At 42.5% G+C, this 17,737-nt stretch overlaps 1 protein-coding gene and 1 long non-coding RNA gene across 10 annotated transcripts in view; one reads left to right on the top strand and one right to left on the bottom strand.

The window, feature by feature from the left end:
* The window catches only part of TNIK (TRAF2 and NCK interacting kinase), a 297,411-nt gene that overhangs the window by 100,313 nt on the left and 179,361 nt on the right, over positions 1-17,737 (bottom strand). For 6 of the 7 annotated variants that reach the window (XR_014007042.1, XM_081189958.1, XM_081189957.1 and 3 more), the window contains exons 6-9: positions 13,352-13,442; positions 11,801-11,931; positions 3,217-3,271; positions 2,093-2,171 (exon numbers count right to left, since the gene is read on the bottom strand). Coding sequence is in view for 6 of the 7 variants with exons in the window: in XM_081189958.1 (XP_081046084.1) it covers positions 2,093-2,171; positions 3,217-3,271; positions 11,801-11,931; positions 13,352-13,442 (356 nt within the window). In the remaining variant the exon portion in view is untranslated. Of the gene's footprint in view, positions 1-2,092; positions 2,172-3,216; positions 3,272-4,620; positions 4,739-11,800; positions 11,932-13,351; positions 13,443-17,737 lie in introns of those variants that run through there. The other variant, XM_081189962.1, reaches the window with a different exon arrangement.
* On the top strand, positions 4,716-17,720 carry LOC308585168. 3 transcript variants are annotated; one of them, XR_014007104.1, is made up of 4 exons: positions 4,716-4,816; positions 11,253-11,398; positions 15,779-15,830; positions 17,396-17,694. It is a non-coding gene; the product is annotated as an uncharacterized lncRNA (long non-coding RNA). The 3 variants fall into 3 exon arrangements; XR_014007105.1 differs by lacking the exon at positions 17,396-17,694 and adding an exon at positions 16,917-17,353; XR_014007103.1 differs by lacking the exon at positions 4,716-4,816 and adding an exon at positions 5,306-5,873 and having other exon boundaries at positions 17,396-17,720.

The following is a 17,737-nucleotide window of genomic DNA, read 5'->3' as shown; positions in this document are numbered from 1 at the left end:
TTATGGGGAATGCCCCAAGCCTCTGGAGCAGGTTTTGGGGTACAGGCAGTAATAGCAGGGGGAGGGGAAATTCCATTGCACAAGCAAAAATCCTTGCACTAACAGGATTACTTCACTGGATACAACCCTTGGTCTTTAAGATGCCATAAAACACTGTCGTTTTTACTACAAAAGAGACTAACAAGGCTTTCCCCCTGGAAATCAAGGAGTGCAGGGCTTGATTAAATCATGTATTGACAGCTGATAGTAAAAAAGGGAAAGAGCCCAGATTCAAGGGGGAAAATGCTTGCAAAGCGTTACGAGATCCTTGAACGAAAGCCACCCCTAATAGCACGCAACCCACTTGCTGGGGCTTACTAAGAACTGATTCACAAGAAAACAACCACGGCGAGAATAAAGGAATAAAAATTGTTCCACAGCACACTGAGGAAATGCTAGCACTTAATGAAACGAAATCACTGTTTCGCCTTGATTATAGGCTGACTGCGAGTTATAAAACAATCCGCTGCTTTTAAGCAAATGAAAGCCATTTGAAAGCAGGTGCAGAGATGCAAAGACAAGAACTGAGCGGAGCATTTTTCTCCTTGGCGTTCCCTCTGTTCCCACCCCGCCCCGCCCCCCCCCCCCCGGTTTGAAGCAGCAGGTGAGACTCCAAATCCTCCACTACTTATCAGTGGATTTCACTGGCTTAACTTCCTCATCTTCAGCCCCCAAGGGGTTTTGCGGCCAACATATCATTTTTCTCCATATTTAACAAGATATCTCCATCTACAGTGCTTTAGAGTCAGACACCCTCACATGCTATAGGCAAGCTGGTCAAAACCCACTTAAGACCACTTCTCCTTGGACTCTGGAACCACAGAGTCCAGAAGGGAACTGCTGATCTCTCGGACTCTGAACAAACAGAGTTTAAACGCGGCTTTCCTATGTGAATGTAAGCCTTGCTAAAAACCAGAAGGCTGACAGATGGCAGGATCCTCAGCATGCTCTGCTTTCACTGATGTAGAAGGGGAGGCTCACCACCCAACACTTAATCACACAGTTCCCATTGTTCTTCCATCCCAGAGCTCTCTCAGAGCCAAAATAGACATGACACTGAGCATATGATTGGCCATGAGTACTTTGCTTTTGTCTACTAAAATAGCAGTTGGAGTGGGGTGGGATGCTCATCTAGACTGGGATCAAGGGGGGGTGGGGGGAAGGAAAAGGAGGTCTCTTTAGTCTTACTAAAGTTTTTTGTTTAGTTCTTTCTGATGAGTATTTGTATAATAATAATAATTTATTATTTATACTCCGCCCATCTGGCTGGGCTTCCCCAGCCACTCTGGGAGGCTTCCCAAAAAAATTAAAATACTGTAATACATCAAACATTAAAAGCTTCCCTAAACATTTTAATATATGCACAAGGATTCCAAATGTTTTTGAAGATAATGTGATGACCTTTTCTCTTTCTGCTGATGTTCTAATGCTATTAGTTTTGCCTTTATTATATTGTATAAATTGTTTCAATAGCATTACACTATCTAAAACTTCATTGCTGTTATCTGTAGTGTCCTTGAAGATGGAATCTGATGTGAAACTTATTGAATTAATACAGTCTTTGTTGTTCTGTACCCTTAGGATTTCATCTTCCCCAGTCTTTTTTCTTCTGAAAAGTACTGGCCTAGCTCAGGGACAGGGAACCTTTGACCTTTCCAGATGATGCTGCCCTCCAACACCCATCAGCACCGGCCAATGGGCAAGGATGATGGGATTTGTAGTCATTTGTAGACTACAAATCCCATAATCCCTGACCTGTTGGATGGTGCTGATGGGCTATAGATTTCCCACCCCTAACAAATAGAATTCAGCCCATACCTTTGATGAGCAAATGATTGCAATTAGAAAAACCTGTCATCCCCACCGAAGTTGTCCAATTTCTGCACACACATTTTACCATCCGTTTTTAATAAAGACCAAATCACACCTCATTTCTTGCAGAGGTGGATTTTGTCTTGTTTTTGCAGTGCCTGGAACATAAATAAAATACAATGGCCCCTTACAGCATGCAAATCAAGCTCATATGTGGAGAGCGGTAGGCGAGCACACTCACCATTTCTTTGATTTCAACCTGGGGGCTGGGTTCCGAGGAATGAGGAATAAAGCTCTCATGGGATGCATGTCACAAAGGGCTGGGGAAAAAACCCCAAAATAGAAGGCATCAGGTACAGTACAAAACATAATGGAATACAGTACATAGAACATTCTACCAAAGACATTCAGTGCTTTATTGAAATCCTTTTGGTGTTCTCTCTACAACCACATGAGCCACAGGAAGCTGAACCTGTTGAGTTTGTCAATGGGCTTTAACGCCTGCTCTGCTCTCCCAGTGAGAACACACTGCTATGCGTGACTCCTGCTAAGAGCTGCAGGCTTACCCTTACAGCACAGTTTCTCTTTCAGCCATGTTCCAGAATGAATTTTATTTTCTCCCACAGAACCCGGTGTACTTTGCTGAGAACTTGCAATCGGACAATCCCACCCCTCTGTTTTTTCTTTTCCCACCAGGCATTCCATTTCTTGGAACCAAGCTTAAGTGTGAAGGCATCTTGGGCTTTTATTTCTTGTGATATTATATATATATATATATATATATATATATATATATATATATATATGCGCCTGCCTTTCTCCCAAAGGAGTTCAGGATGGCAAACGGTTCTGTGATTAAATAAAATAAAACATTTAAAATAGGTTAGAAACATCTAAAAATAAAAAAGCATTTTAAACAAATTTAAAGCCATATTAAATAAATAAAGCAAATACTTTGAAAAATACTTAGAATCATAGAGTTGGAAGGGACACTGAAGGGAATATGTAGCTGTCCCATACGGGGATCAAACAATTTATTTATTTATTTATTTATTTATTTTTTTGACTGTGTCAGACCAACACAGCTACCTACCTGAATCTAGAATCAAGTTACGGCACACCTTTGTGTTGTAGGCTAAGCCTCCTTCCCACTATGGTGGCCAGCAGCACTGATTCCAATCCCTGTCTTAGATAAATAGAGAATCCAGTCCTATGAATCCCATATCTATCTCATTTCAACACTCTACTTGGTGATCGCCTATATACAATTTATCACCGCAGGACTGGACATGCTGATAGCGCATAATGAACCTTAACAAGCAGCAATCCAAGTTATGATAAAGTGTGAAATTGGGTTGTACTCACGAGGAGCTCCTTCTGCCATCTCGATGGCTGTTATCCCCAAAGACCACAAATCGCTCTGAAAGAAACAATCACAAAAACACCCTTTAAGAAATGCACATTAGCTGAACCTGTAGCAAATTGGAAATTGTCTGATGGAGCTACTGCTAGGCCAGAACAAGTTCTTGGCTAACTTAATGCTCAAAGTTTGATCTGCATTGTCTAAATTAAGTACCTGATCTCCTAAGCTTAGAAGATTTAGGCCTTTCAGACACCAATTTTTATGTTCTTCCCACTGTTAGAGCTGAAGAGTTATGGGGAGGGCCCCACAGACTGGGAAGGGGGGGTCACAATTGCTATGAAGCTATGTAATCCAATGTGATCCTCTTTCAATAACAAAGGAATAACTCTTTGAAATGTAAAAACCCAAACAGGCTGTCAGTTAATCTTCCTGCAAAGGCAAGAGGCAATTACGAGCAGGAAAGGGTTCAGAAAAGAGCAGCCAAAATTATTTACGGATTGGAGCACCTGCCCCATGAGAAAGGCTAATGAATCTGGGGTTCTATTTTATTTCAAAAAAGTATATTCCACTTTTTAAAAATAATAACAATCCCAAAGCAGGGCATGTGAAACACACACACACACGTTCAGATGCATATTTTACTTCAGATATACAGAAAGGCAGAGAAAATTGATGTCGAGGAATCTGTAAGCAATTATTGAAGAACTGGCCACTAAACAGATGTTGGCCCAGTCCAGACATAATGTTCTTGGTCTAATAAAGCCTGTTTTTATTATACTGAGAATGCATGTTTGGGGCTACACCCCAACTCCTCTGCTCCTTCCTCCCCTCTCTCTTGCACCATAATTTAATATTTCCAGGGCTTCTTAAACCACACTGTCCCATTAATCCCAACCAGGAAACTATGCTTTAAATCTTGAACTATAAACCGGGATACGAATCCTCCTGGCTTCATAATAGTTTCACCGTCTGGATGTAAATGGAAAGTTTGGTTTAAGAAACCCCAGAACTGTTGAATTGTAAGCACACAAGAGAAGGAAAGAGGAAATGTGTGGGACGCATTCTAACAAATCATGGCAGAAAGGTTAGCAATGTGGCACCCGCCGGAACTGCCTATGGTGCTCACAAAATATCTCAGTATATGTCTCCTCAAAAATCCACAATGCACTAAAGACTGTTTGTGCTTTCTGCTCAGTTCCTGACTGGTTTGGCTTATCCTACATTGAACATGCCCCCTCAGACATGCCCATATTTCAATGGATGCCAGGAATAGACACCCAACCTCCTTTATGTTCTGAACAGAGGAGAGATGATGAGAGCTTCTCTCTGTGAGCAATGGGGTGAATGATGTTAAGTGGCTTTTTTCCTACTGATTTTTTTTTGGGGGGGTGGATGACTGCCTACACGTTTTTCGTGGTTCTGTCTCTTTTTCTGCTCTTCCGGACGTGGCAGCCATTTTGTGTTACACCGTGGCCCTCAGAGCGGCCATTTCGTGACGGACAAACCGCATCACTCCCTCAAAATTCTGTATGTGTCCGCTGGCCCCCTGAAATATACTCGGAGTCAAGAGTGGATTTCATGCTCTTTATTCAGCTCATAGTGGTGAGGAGGAATGGAAGTTCCCCCAGAATGTCTGCTTTATATACATTATTTACATAATGGGTCCCACATGATTGGCTAATTCTGGGATTCTCCTGTAGGCCAATCAGGTTGCGGATTCACTTCCACATAGGGTGGCTCCTGTGGACCAATCAGACTGCTGCATTTTGGATCCTATTCAACTCAGTACATAACACCCCCCAAAAAGTTGCAGATCCCTGGATTATTACTTCTGAACTGGTTAACATAATCTCTAAGAAAATAAGAATTAAAAACTAATGCTAAATGTATCGAGACTATAAGCAACCGAAAAAATATCCCTTTCGGTGTAGTTCTTTTCTCTTTATTCCTTTTCTGGCTAATCTGTCATAGGAACATAGGAAGCTCCTTTATGGTGCCAGACCATTGGGGCATTAGCTCCGTGTTGTTGACATTGATGGGCAGTGGCTCACCAGGATTTCGCAGGGGTCTTTCCCAGCCCTACCTAGAGATGCCAGGGATTGACAGCGAACGCTCTCTTTTGTAACTGGCTTTTCTAACTGCTCTTAACAGACTTTAACTGCCTTGGAATGCTCCTGTCAATCGCAAGCAGTTCACTGCCAATGCTAGGGCATTACACATCCACCCCAAGTCATTTTTCGATGAGAAATCAAACGACTGACGTTTTTAAGATAACTGCAGTCAAGGATGGCGTGGTGCAAAAAACGAAATATCAAGAATTGGAATTTCTTAGTATTTAAAGAATTGCCATAAGCTAGGCAGTTTGCTAGACTACAAAATGAGAGGGCAGAACTCTTATTTAGATAAATAAGCCCGAAGTGTAGGCATTTAAAAGAATGGAAGATAGTCCAACATTTCTAGATAATCAGCTGAAGGAAAGTCTCAGCTGAAAGTGTAAAGTATTTTTTTAAGTACTTCCAACTGTGGTCAGATATACTTTTTCTTTCCCTTTCATCTATCCCCCTTTTAAATTATTTCACTTCTCCCACACGCCTTTGCTGGCCTTTTTACACCAATGAATCTCCTTCCCGAACCTTGTTAGCACTACGTTTACACAGAGGTAATACCGTAAAATGTCCCTCAGACCAGATGTTTGTTTGCCAGCTGTAAATTTGTTTTGCCTGTGTGACAGGAGACATGCATATTGGATAAAATCAAATGCAGAATTACAATAATGTTTCCATCAGTGCAAGGATTTCTGATTGTGCAACAGAACATCTCTCCTTCCCCCACATCTGTTCTAAGGGTTCCTCCAATTCCCAGAGCCTAATTCGGGAGGGTACAGGGCATATGTGGGGGGAAAGTCCCGCTGCACAAGTGGAAATCCTTGCACGGATGGGACTCCTTAGTAGGATATGTCCTACAGAATCTACTTTTTACTAGATGTTGACAAAATTCCACAAGGTGCCAATCATAAATCCTGAAATGGGATGGTAGACACCAAATCGTTTCCATTGACCTTTGCAATCCATGGAACAGGTTTGGTTGTTGTTGTTTAGTCGTTTAGTTGTGTCCGACTCTTCGTGACCCCATGGACCAGAGCACGCCAGGCACTCCTGTCTTCCACTGCCTCCCGCAGTTTGGTCAAACTCATGCTGGTAGCTTCGAGAACACTATCCAACCATCTCGTCCTCTGCCGTCCCCTTCTCCTTGTGCCCTCCATCTTTCCCAACATCAGGGTCTTTTCCAGGGAGTCTTCTCTTCTCATGAGGTGGCCAAAGTATTGGAGCCTCAGCTTCGTGATCTGTCCTTCCAGTGAGCACTCAGGGCTGATTTCCTTCAGAATAGATCAGTTTGATCTTCTTGCAGTCCATGGGACTCTCAAGAGTCTCCTCCAGCACCATAATTCAAAAGCATCAATTCTTCGGCGATCAGCCTTCTTTATGGTCCAGCTCTCACTTCCATACATCACTACTGGGAAAACCATGGCTTTTACTATACAGACCTTTGTTGGCAAGGTGATGTCTCTGCTTTTTAAGATGCTGTCTAGGTTTTTGACTACAGGTTTGGTAGTCACCCTAAAAGCAGGGAATGGCTGGAACTCAGTGGTAGAGCACCTGCTTTGCATGGAGAAGATGACCGGTTCAATCCGTAGCATCTCCAGGTAAGGCAGGGAATATCCTCTGTCTGAAACTGTGGAGAACTCTGCTGCCAATCAGTGTAGACAATACCAAGCTAGATGGCCCAATAGTCTGACACTTCCCTATGTTCCTAAGTCACACTACGCGGATCAATAATCACGTCCCACATTTGACAAAACAACACAAGAAACAATTAGGTTTCCAGTTGGCTTTTAACAGTTAGGATTACGTGGTAATTAAGATTTAAATAAAACAAGGCAGAAGTTTTCTCTTAAAAAGGGGCTAACACATCTGCATTATCTTTTTTCCCTCCCAAGAAGAAATGAACTGCTATCTTCTTTTGCTTCTGAATAAATTTAGAAGCTTTCTGAAAAGATAAGTAAGTAATGGCAGACAGAAGAGAAAAACAAAACTATTACAAAGCGGCTTTTGTATATCTCCTCCATCACATGAAGTGTTTTCGCGTGGTATTAACTGTATTATTCGGCAGATTATGAAGCCAGCTCTGTTTGGCTAAAGAAACCAGAGGCATTTCTGTCCAGTATGTGTAGACTTTGGAATTTCCTCTTTGTAGCCAGTCACCAGAGGTTTTGTGTTTATTATCTTAAGCCAAAGTATGACAGGATCCAATTCGTATGCCTTTTTTGATGACAATTTACTTTGTTTGAAAAGGAAGGATGGCAGCTGCATTAATATGAAGCAGTTGCATTAATCGTATTGGACAAAAATTTTTTGATTCAAAGTTATAACAAAACATATTTTCCAAAAACATATCCTTATTCCCCCCCCCCATTTTTCCTCCCCCACCCCCCACAAAACCCATCCCCCACCCCCCGACTTCCCTCAGTTCCAGTCTTTGGTTTCACCAATAATGCTATTTTCTGCATGTTACAGAGTTGTATAGAACCTCCAACTGTTTAGCTAATTATTATCAGTAAAAAATTGTGGATGTTTATTCAAAACCTGCCAAGGAGTCCAGTTCACTTTGTTGCGTCTTCAAATACTTTGTGAAAGGTTCCCATTCATCCTTAAAGTCACAGTTATCCTTGTCCCGTAGCTTATGTGTCAATTTTGCCAGTTCTGAATAATCCATCAATTTTTCTTGCCATGATTCTTTAGTTGGGATTTCTTCAGTCTTCCATCCTTGTGCTACCAGAACTCTCGCGGCCGTTGTCGCATACATGAAGATGTTTTTCAATTGGATTATTATGCCCAATAAGTTATATCTCAAGTGTATCCTATGACAACAAATTATGAAAACTACCTAAAATTAAACATCTACGTATATGAAGCTTATTTGAATGTTAGGGACAAAAGGACCATACTGACCTCATCCTGTGTTAATAAATTCTAACATATATCAAGTGCCATATTTCCACCAAGAAAGAAATGATAAGTTTCTCAAATCCAGCCACAGACTTAATAGAACTTTGGCTGGCATCAAGTGAAGACCCACAATTGATACCCAATGAAGTAAGTCTCCCCACAATTCCCATACTATGGTTTATTTTACCAATATGAAAATCATAACTATGGGAATCATGCGCACCTTCCGATGACATGCCCATGGAGCTGGGTGGACACTGCCTCAACTATTATTCCCCAAACTAGCAAAGTTGAAACAGTCCTATAATTGTTACGGTCTTCTGGATCCAAGGAAGTGCTTTGTTTCAAGCAAGGGTCAGAACACTTCGTCTTTCAACCAGGGAGGCATCAGCACTTCCTGCTTTGATGCACTGGTGCATTTACAGCATCTTGTTAATCAAATTAGCTGGGCTAGATGTGTTAATATAAGGCAAAAGGGACAGGAGTTTAATGTCAACCCTGCTCCAGCCAAGATGAGGTCTAAAATGAGCTTCTCCAAGCTGCGCTTGATCATATTCAGCCTGAGTTTCTCTCTATCTGCATGCAAGTCATTTTCCTTGCAGCTTATCTCATGGGAAACTTGTTCAACTGCTTGGCAAGAGGGCACCTAGAGGGAGGGATGGGTGAATCTATCAGTTTCAGGGTGTCTCCGTTTCTCATTTTTCCAATCCGAAGATCAGTTCTGCACATTACCATGTCAGCTTGCAATTTTTTTTTTAGAAAAGTCCTCCTAAATATCCATCAGTATTCTTGTGCATGTCTTTCATAATATACACATCTGTATGCAATTTTGCATAAAATACCGGTACTCATTTTTTGCAAAGTGATTTCCCTTAATGTAATGCCTTTTATTGTATGTTATTTTTCACTTACATATGCATTTTTATGAACACTTTAACCAAGTACATGCATTTTTGTGCATGTTCATTGGCTGGAAAACTACACTGCAAAATTCAGAGAAGTGTAAATGTAAAAGGACGGCTGTGCTGCAGTCAAAGTATTGTTTCAGGAAGTGCAAATTATGTGGGTTCGCCTTTAAATGTGAACTGAAACAAATTTCTACTGTCCTTACCTGGGAGCAACAGTGTCAAGAAATTGGGACAGGGCTCTTCATCCCACTGGTTAAGTGGCAAAGTGACCAGAAAACCTGTAAACACAGTCAACTCTACTGATTCTAGGATGGGATGTTGAAGCTCTTGGTGATGTCAAGTGCTTCCAGTTCCCTCCTTCTCAAACACTGGCAAAGCAGGCAAAAGTACACTGCTGTGCTTGAGAAAAGAGGAAATTATTAAACTCACGCTTCTTCTTTTGCTCTCTTCCTCTGTTTCAGCAGTATTGTTGCTTTCCATGAGCCTAAAATTCACACTGTCCATTCCCTATCTATGTATAACCTTTCTCCCTTGCTTCTCCCTATCATTGAAGCTCTGCCTTCTGGTACCCATCTGGCTCCTTCTGTTGGTCTATTTTAAATGTCTGACAAAAAACCTCAGCTCAGCCTGGTATTCTGAAACAGAACTCCTGGCTGGTGATTTTCCTCCATTCCTCTTCCCTTCTTTATCTAGCTACTTACATAGATCGTAAGCCTAAAGGCAAGGCCTGCATCTCCTGCCCCTCCCCTTCTTCTTCTTCTTCTTTAAACACTGTGCTCACACCCTATTCTGGAAGTAATAATTATTTTTAAAAGGACCTGGGAAAAGGTGTCTAGCCCTGCACTACTGGCTCGGGTCCAGAAGGATCTGGCACGAAGCCTGAAATCCAGAATTTTAATGACAAATCCCTAATGAATATCAAGTTCACTTTCCAGTGACTGACTGCCTTATGGATTGCTCATCTCTCCAGATTTTTTTCAGAATAGAAAATTTAACAAGGAATCAATCTGGCGCTGGCAAAGCAGTCTGCCTTCACTGACAAGCTTTTGACAGGCTTCACTCACTCAGAAAACTGCCTCTGCTGTCTGCCTGTAAGTGAACAAGTTTATGAGAGGGTGATTTCAACCAGAGATTTTAGACGCCAGCTGCTTAGGAAAAGTGGGTGGCCTTTGGCCCTCTTCAAAACAGAAGAACCATGGAAATCAGCATTCAATGCATCTGCATATTTTTAATGCATTTTAGCTGCTGATTAAATAACTGTGCATCCTAACATTACCTTTCCTCCAAAGAGCTTGGGGGGCATGCATGCCCCTCCTTTTTTATTCTCACAACAAGCCTGTAAAGTACCGTATTTTTCGCCCTATAGGACGCACCGGCCCATAGGACGCACCTAATTTTTTTTTGGGGGGGGAATAAAGGGGGGAATTATTTCCGCCCCAGCCCGAGCTTCCCCCGACCCCAGCCCCCAGAACATGCAGCTCTCCGCAAGCGTGGGAGCCCAGCTGCGCCTCCCTGCTGTCCCCCGAGCTTGCGGGGCTGGCGGAAGGGAGAAGCATGCTTCTCCCCGCCGCCAGCCTCCAAACCAGGTAGGGGGACAGCGGGATGGCGGCGTTCCGCCTCCCCGCTGTCCCCCAAGCTTGTGGGGCTGGCGGTGGGGCTCTCCTGAAGCCTGGAGAGCGAGCGGGGTCGGTGCACACCGACCCCTCTCGCTCTCCAGGCTTCAGCGAAAGCCTGCATTCGCCCCATAGGACGCACACACATTTCCCCTTCATTTTTGGAGGGGAAAAAGTGCGTCCTATAGGGCGAAAAATACGGTAGATGGTGACATTTAAGATCTGCTTTTCTCCCCCCACTCCCACCCCCAAAATAAAAGCAGCCAGGCTTCCTTCACAAGCCAAGAGACTAAGGGCTGTGTGTGCACGCACATTAGTTTTAGGGTTTCACGTCTGCCATTTGAAACCTACCTTGAGAATCATTTGATCAAAAAGAGGGGTGTAAATCTTCAAATTAAATACATACAATATTGTTTAAATGCATGGATAATATCACACGTAGTCTGGCCCTGAAATGTTGCACTTCTCTGAACTGACCATTAATTTAATTTGCACACTGTGTTTTCATTAGGAACGTTTTCTCAGGATTGGCTGAGTGAGATTCAAACCAGGATTCCTTGGCTTGTGCAGTGATGACCTTTGTGGCAAGCCATGGATACAGGAGCAAGAATGGGTAGCAGGGTCCTTTTGAGTCCAAGCATGCTGCATCCCACCCAGGTAGGTCATCTGTTAGACCTAGACTTTTTATAAATGCTTCTGGGTTAAGGCTGGGCTTTGCTTGGATCAACAACCAGGTTCTAGCCTTGCTTACACAGCTCTGTCATCTTGCTCCAGGTACCTGCCTATCACCTAGGTCTGCTCTCTTGCCTATCTTCTCTGCTTGCCAGTCTGCCAGCTTCCTTAACAGCTTTCTTGCATTCATCCCAATTTTAACCTCCCTTCAGATAGTCTTCCCTATAATAGTTTCTAGGCTGATCCACCTGTGGAACTTCCTCAGAACATCATTCAACTCCAGTCTCAATCCTGCAGGACTGGAATTTCCTCTCCCCCTGCGCAAAACGACTACGATTCAGCATTAGCAACCAAGGATATATTAGGCAACATCATCTTTTAAGATACCTTGAAGTCGTAAGTGGCATCAGGGTTTTCGTCACAGGCTATAACCTCGGGGGCCATCCAGTATGGAGTTCCGATGAATGTATTTCTTCTGCCAACTGTTCTGTCAAGCTGAGCACTGACTCCGAAATCCACTGGGAATCAAAGCAACGACAACAGGAGAGCTTTAATTAGGCATAAACATGGCTTGATTTGTGAGAGGCAATGAAAGGACATGCAAGTCATGTTAAATGACAAGAGGATGCTGCCCCCCGCCATGAACTAGGCAAAGTTCATGGGGAGCGCCATTCATTTTGAAGATCAGAGCATTCCCTTCCTTTAAAAAGGACTGGAGCCCAAGGAAAGTTCAACCCACAGAATGTTCTCCCCTGTATTCAGCGGGTTTTGGACTCAAGTCATTGCGGGCCACTTGCTTGAGAGTTGATCTTCAAGCTGAGATTTCTGAGAACAAGGTGCTACCTTTGTTGTGGGCTCATAAGGGCTCCACATCTATCTTCAGAAGAGCTCATATCTAGAGCTAAGGCTTGGCCCAACACAATCAGGAAAAATGTCCACTCAGACACTGCTTAGTCCCCAGTGCTGCTCTGAGTGTTCCAGTGTTCCTAGACCAGCAACCTACAGGCACTAATCACCTTTTAGCCAAATATCTAAACGGTGTCACTTTACTTTTAAGCGATTTTCATGGTGAGCTCTTTCAGCTGTACAGCACAAGTGAGTTGGACTAGACCGGCAAAAGGAATGCCGCTAGCCTCTCCCAATTATTTCCCACTCCTGCTTCTCCCTGGCCACATCCCCTCAAGGACCAGCTGAAACCGAGGTCTCGAGCTCGTTAAACAAGCGGATCTTTGTAGCCAGAGTTGTTTACATGCTGATCCCCTGCCCAAGTCCACATAGTTCCTCGGGGACTTGAAAAGAAGGACAGTTGATTTGCATGGAAATGATTTGCAGGGCTGGAGAGTAGGAAAGTGTTTCTAAGAGAGGCAGGGACAGCTGCGAGGGATTAATAGCCATCTTGAGTGGGGTTTTTAAAAAAGAAAAAGCTAAACCTTGACCACTGATATCCCTAGCCAGAATCTCTTCATTTTACAAATTCTTAGCAGAAGCTGCCAATTATTTTTTTCCAGGGTTTACTCTGTGACCGTTAAGAAACTTATAATAAGGGAAGTCACAGTTTTTAGCTCTCATCGCCTGCTTATGGTTCCACATGGTTCTGCATTCCAAAATGTGATCATGGCATGCAGATTCCTGGACCTTCTTTTCAAATTCCTTACAGGCCAGTCTTTAGCTCTACTTCTTTATTGTATTTTTGGTTTTTATGGAAGCCGCCCAGAGTGGCTGGGGAGGCCCAGCCAGATGGGCGGGGTATAAATAATAAATTCTTCTTCTTCTTCTTCTTCTTCTTCTTCTTCTTCTTCTTCTTCTTCGAGGAGCTCTTGACTTTGGTATTAACACCCGAGTCCTGCTAAGGTGAGGACCAGCTAAGTTTTTTCAGAAAAGCCTGATTCCACGCTTCCCTGCAATTTTCCACTGGTTGGGAGGGGTGGGAATTCTTACCTAGTTTAACTTCTGCGTTTTCTGTCAGCAAAACGTTTTGTCCTTTAATATCTCGATGGATTACTTTATGTTGGTGGAGATGGCTTAAACCCTAGAGGAGTCAAAAAAAGAGAAAGAGAAAGTCATCATTACGTTTCAACTTTCTTTTAGCCATCCATCGACAGCTGGGGTCAAACGCAACCCTACATGACAAGGGGGTGGGGAAATATCACATTAGGGGATGGAGTTGAAGTGGTCCTCCCAAATGCCATTTAGTTATTTGTTACTTTTCATGTCTACAGGTGCTTTGCCAATAACCTTACCTTCTCTCTCTCTCTCTCTCTCTCTCTCTCTCTCTCTCTCTCTCTCTCTCTCCAGAGATTTTTAAGCTCCCTTGAATTGTCTGGGAGCAGCTTCAGTCAGCTATCAGTCAGACCACCCTATTTTCCCAGAGTGCATCAGCTGGAATAATGTTGCATCATGACATACCATTAGTTCCAGACAGTGCTTTTTTCCTTAAAAAATGTTCAGCGGGTACTCTCATTTTCCTACTCATATTGAAATACTGCCCCTCAATGAGGCCAAACTTATTCACGAAATGCTCCTCCTCCCTGTGTCCCTCCTCCCAAGGTTCCAGATACAGTGGTACCTCGGGTTAAGTACTTAATTCGTTCCGGAGGTGCATTCTTAACCTGAAACTGTTCTTAACCTGAAGCACCACTTTAGCTAATGGGGCCTCCTACTGCCGCCACGCGAACCGGAGCCCGATTTCTGTTCTTATCCTGAAGCAAAGTTCTTAACCTGAAGCACTATTTCTGGGTTAGCAGAGTCTGTAACCTGAAGCGTATGTAACCTGAAGCGTATGTAACCCGAGGTACCACTGTACACTGCTTGCAGGGGAGGCAAAATGGGGTGGGAGATGGGTAACTGTTTCTAGCCACACACCAAATCATTTTAAACTTCCATTGTTTCTATGGGGGGAAATGCAACCAAATTTTAGCTATTTTTCAAGGAAGCCACTCGTGATCCTAACAACAAACACTTGCTTCTTCTTGCTAGTTTCAGTATCAATAAACTGCAATTCCAGATTCTATGATGTATCGATGAAATAAACGCTCAGGGAAGTGAGGAGAAACCTGCCACAGCCACACAAATTACTACGTAGCTTGAACGCGACCCTAATCTAATCATAGCTCATATTAAAAGCTTGTCTTGAGAGCTAGAAGTAAAATAGCTTGCCTTTGTACCTTTTTATTAGGTCATTAATTCTTCTCATTTTTCGTAGGCTCCATTTTTATTTCACACATCCACGTTGGAGGGTTTAAAAAATAATATCCACCTAAATTGCAATTCTAGTAAAGTATGGTTTGCTTTCATGGCTATATACATATCTACTTTAGATTTCACATTAGCATTCATATGTTCAAAATGAAAAAATATTTTCACTGTCTACTTGCAGCATTTATGAGTCGTTTTATTCGTATTTCACCAGGGCTGCATTTTTGAAAAATAGGGATGCAGAAATCTGGCTGTGCTGTTACCTAAGAGGTTTCCCTGTAATATATTCTCTGGATTCTAGGGTTAAATTTGTGCTCTTTAACAGCATGTAAGCCTACGAGGACACCTTATAAAAAAATCAGAACACTGATCTGTCTAAGCCAGGGGTCAGCAAACTTTTCCAGTAGGGGGCCGGTCCACTGTCCTTCAGACCTTGTGGGGGGCCGGACTATATTTTGAAAAAAAAGAAATGAATGAATTCCTATGCCCCACAAATAACCCAGAGATGCATTTTAAATAAAAGCACACATTCTACTCATGTAAAAACACCAAGCAGGCCCCACAAATAACCCAGAGATGCATTTTAAATAAAAGCACACATTCTACTCATGTAAAAACACGCTGATTCCCGGACTGTTTACAGGCTGGATTTAGAAGGTAATTGGGCCTCATCTGACCCCCGGGGCCTTAGGTTGCCTAACCATGGACTAGAGAACCCTTGTGGTCCCTTCCAACTCAATGATTCTGTGATTCTCCAAGTCTACCTCTGCCTGTTCTGGCTTACAGCAGCTTTGCAAGGTTTCAGTCCGAGACCTTTGCTATTCCCACTTGGGACCTCATATAGCCATACATACATGCCCCTTGAACACGCAACAAATGGCAATTTGGGTTTTCTGCAAAATGTAGTTTGCTCCGATTCAGCAGTAAAGAGCGGGTTTTCATGGGGAAAGATGTGGAGCAAAAAAAAAAAGTGTGTGTGCTTGGACACAGGGCTTTAAAACACTGACCGTGCCTGGAAAGTGAGTAGGAAAAGGGGGATAAGCCCTAAGCTTTTCAGTCTTGGCTCCTTATGAAGTACATATATGGTATGAGCTGATTCAAGGTATAGGTACGTTGCATGGGTTGTTTGCTGTTTTGCAAACCATTTCTTTTTAAGGTTTTGTTTTGAAGAGGCCCGTAAAGGCTCTGCATTTTCTTCAGGGACAATTACAAATAGAACAAGGTAAGAAGGCCCAAAATTCTCCTTATTAGTATATAAGATTTAACTGCACTGCCTCTTAACTCTGAAGAGTGCTGGTTGGGAATATTTACTGTATTCCTAGATTGCACGACGCTATTTTTACAAGCCTTCTGCTGATTTGGAGTGAGGAGGGGATGAAAACTTTTTTCTACACAAATGTTCTCAAATTAACTTCTCTTGGGATCCAAGCCTCACTGGGGGATTCCTCCTCCCCCCAAGCAGTCCCCACACCCCAGCTGACATTGTTCACAAGCTCTCTGCAACCTCTGAGAGAGGCTTTTCGGGGTACAGGTGGTGACAAGGAGAAGATGTGAGAAGAAAACTCTGTCAGCTTCCTTGAGCTTCCTTGGTTCTTAGGATCCAAGTCACTTGTGCTTAAATTGAGGCCAGAACTGATAAATATACAAAGGAGAGGTACAGTATACACTCTCGCAAACACAAAGTGTCCTGGGTGGGGAGATAAGGCACAAAGCTGTGAAAATAATGAATTTAATCAACAATATTGATTAAGCGAGCCAGTCTCTTAAAGAGAATTCAGGGTCCCTAAACTGCTGGAAGCTGGCAATAAATACAGCATTTAATGTTTTGTGGTGTCAGAGGGTGAAAGGTGTGAAATTCGTTGTAAGGTGCCAAGGGTAATTCTTTTGGAGGGAAACAGTTGTTTGTTATTTTATTTTATTTTATTTATTTATATTACATATTATATTATATATTATATTATATTATATTATATTATATTATATTATATTATATTATATTATATTATATTATATTATATTATATTATATTATTTTATATCATAACAACAATATTACCCACAAGGGAAAAACAACCACCTCCCTTTTTAAGAAGATTTGTCTTTTTGTTCACTTTGTTTATAGCAGCGGTCATTACATGTTGCACCAAAGAGCTGCACCTTTCGGTTTGATATCCAGGAGGCAGCGGAGGCTAGGTTTTCATGCCACTCATTCCTCGGTAACCTCCTGTTTAAATTACTGCAATGCATACATCTGTAAAGATGGCCAAGAGGCATTTAATTCTCCCATATATTTCTCCCCATTTCCTCAGATCCAAGAAAGATGCCATAGACCATCATTCAAATCAGATGAGATTTGCTAGGGTGAGGGACAGGACCTTCTTCGTGAAGGCCCAACCCGCACTGTGGAACTCTTTGCCAAGGGATGCTCCTCACATCATCTCCCTAAAAATATTTGGCCAGACATCATTTAAACTCTTTTGGCAAGAGGCGTTCACCACTGCTCTTCTCTTTTGATTATTTAATTTGACTGTTTTAATGCTGAATCATGTAAATGAGATGAATGTAACACCCGGTTTTTGCATCATGCCCTGTCCTGTTTTAGGTCACAGTTTGGGCTGCCACTGTTTACCTATTTGGGTTTTATATCCATTGTTGTAGCGGAGCATTATGCCATGCCTTAGTTGCCATGCATCATTTTGGATACTTATGGGCCAAGAGGAGATTCAAAAATATTATAGATTTAAGGAATAATAAATAATAGACAGAATCACTTGTGATTTTCCCTCAGGAAAACCCATCTCTATGGTCCATTCAAGATGGAGTCTCCTGAAGCACTATCACTGGTGGTCATAAACAAACAGGAAGGAGAGATATCCATCTCTCACCCAACCTCTTTCTCTCTCTGTGGCACTCTTGGTTTATGAACAGACTGTAATTTATATCCTCAGAGTCCTGCGCGGTCAGAAACCTGATCCTGTCCTGCTGATTTCAGTTATCTAAATCTGTGTAAGACAAGAGTGACTGTTTTCTGTTATCTGAGAGCAGCTTTGTTCCTTTTGCCCAGGGATCGCATCCACAAGGGGGGAAACCCTTCACACTGACTGCATAATCTTCTGACGGCCTTCGCAAC

The sequence above is a fragment of the Podarcis bocagei genome (genome assembly GCF_964188305.1).
Source record: "Podarcis bocagei genome assembly, chromosome: 4".
Taxonomy (NCBI): domain Eukaryota; kingdom Metazoa; phylum Chordata; class Lepidosauria; order Squamata; family Lacertidae; genus Podarcis; species Podarcis bocagei.
This window is presented reverse-complemented; position numbering and strand designations above follow the sequence as displayed.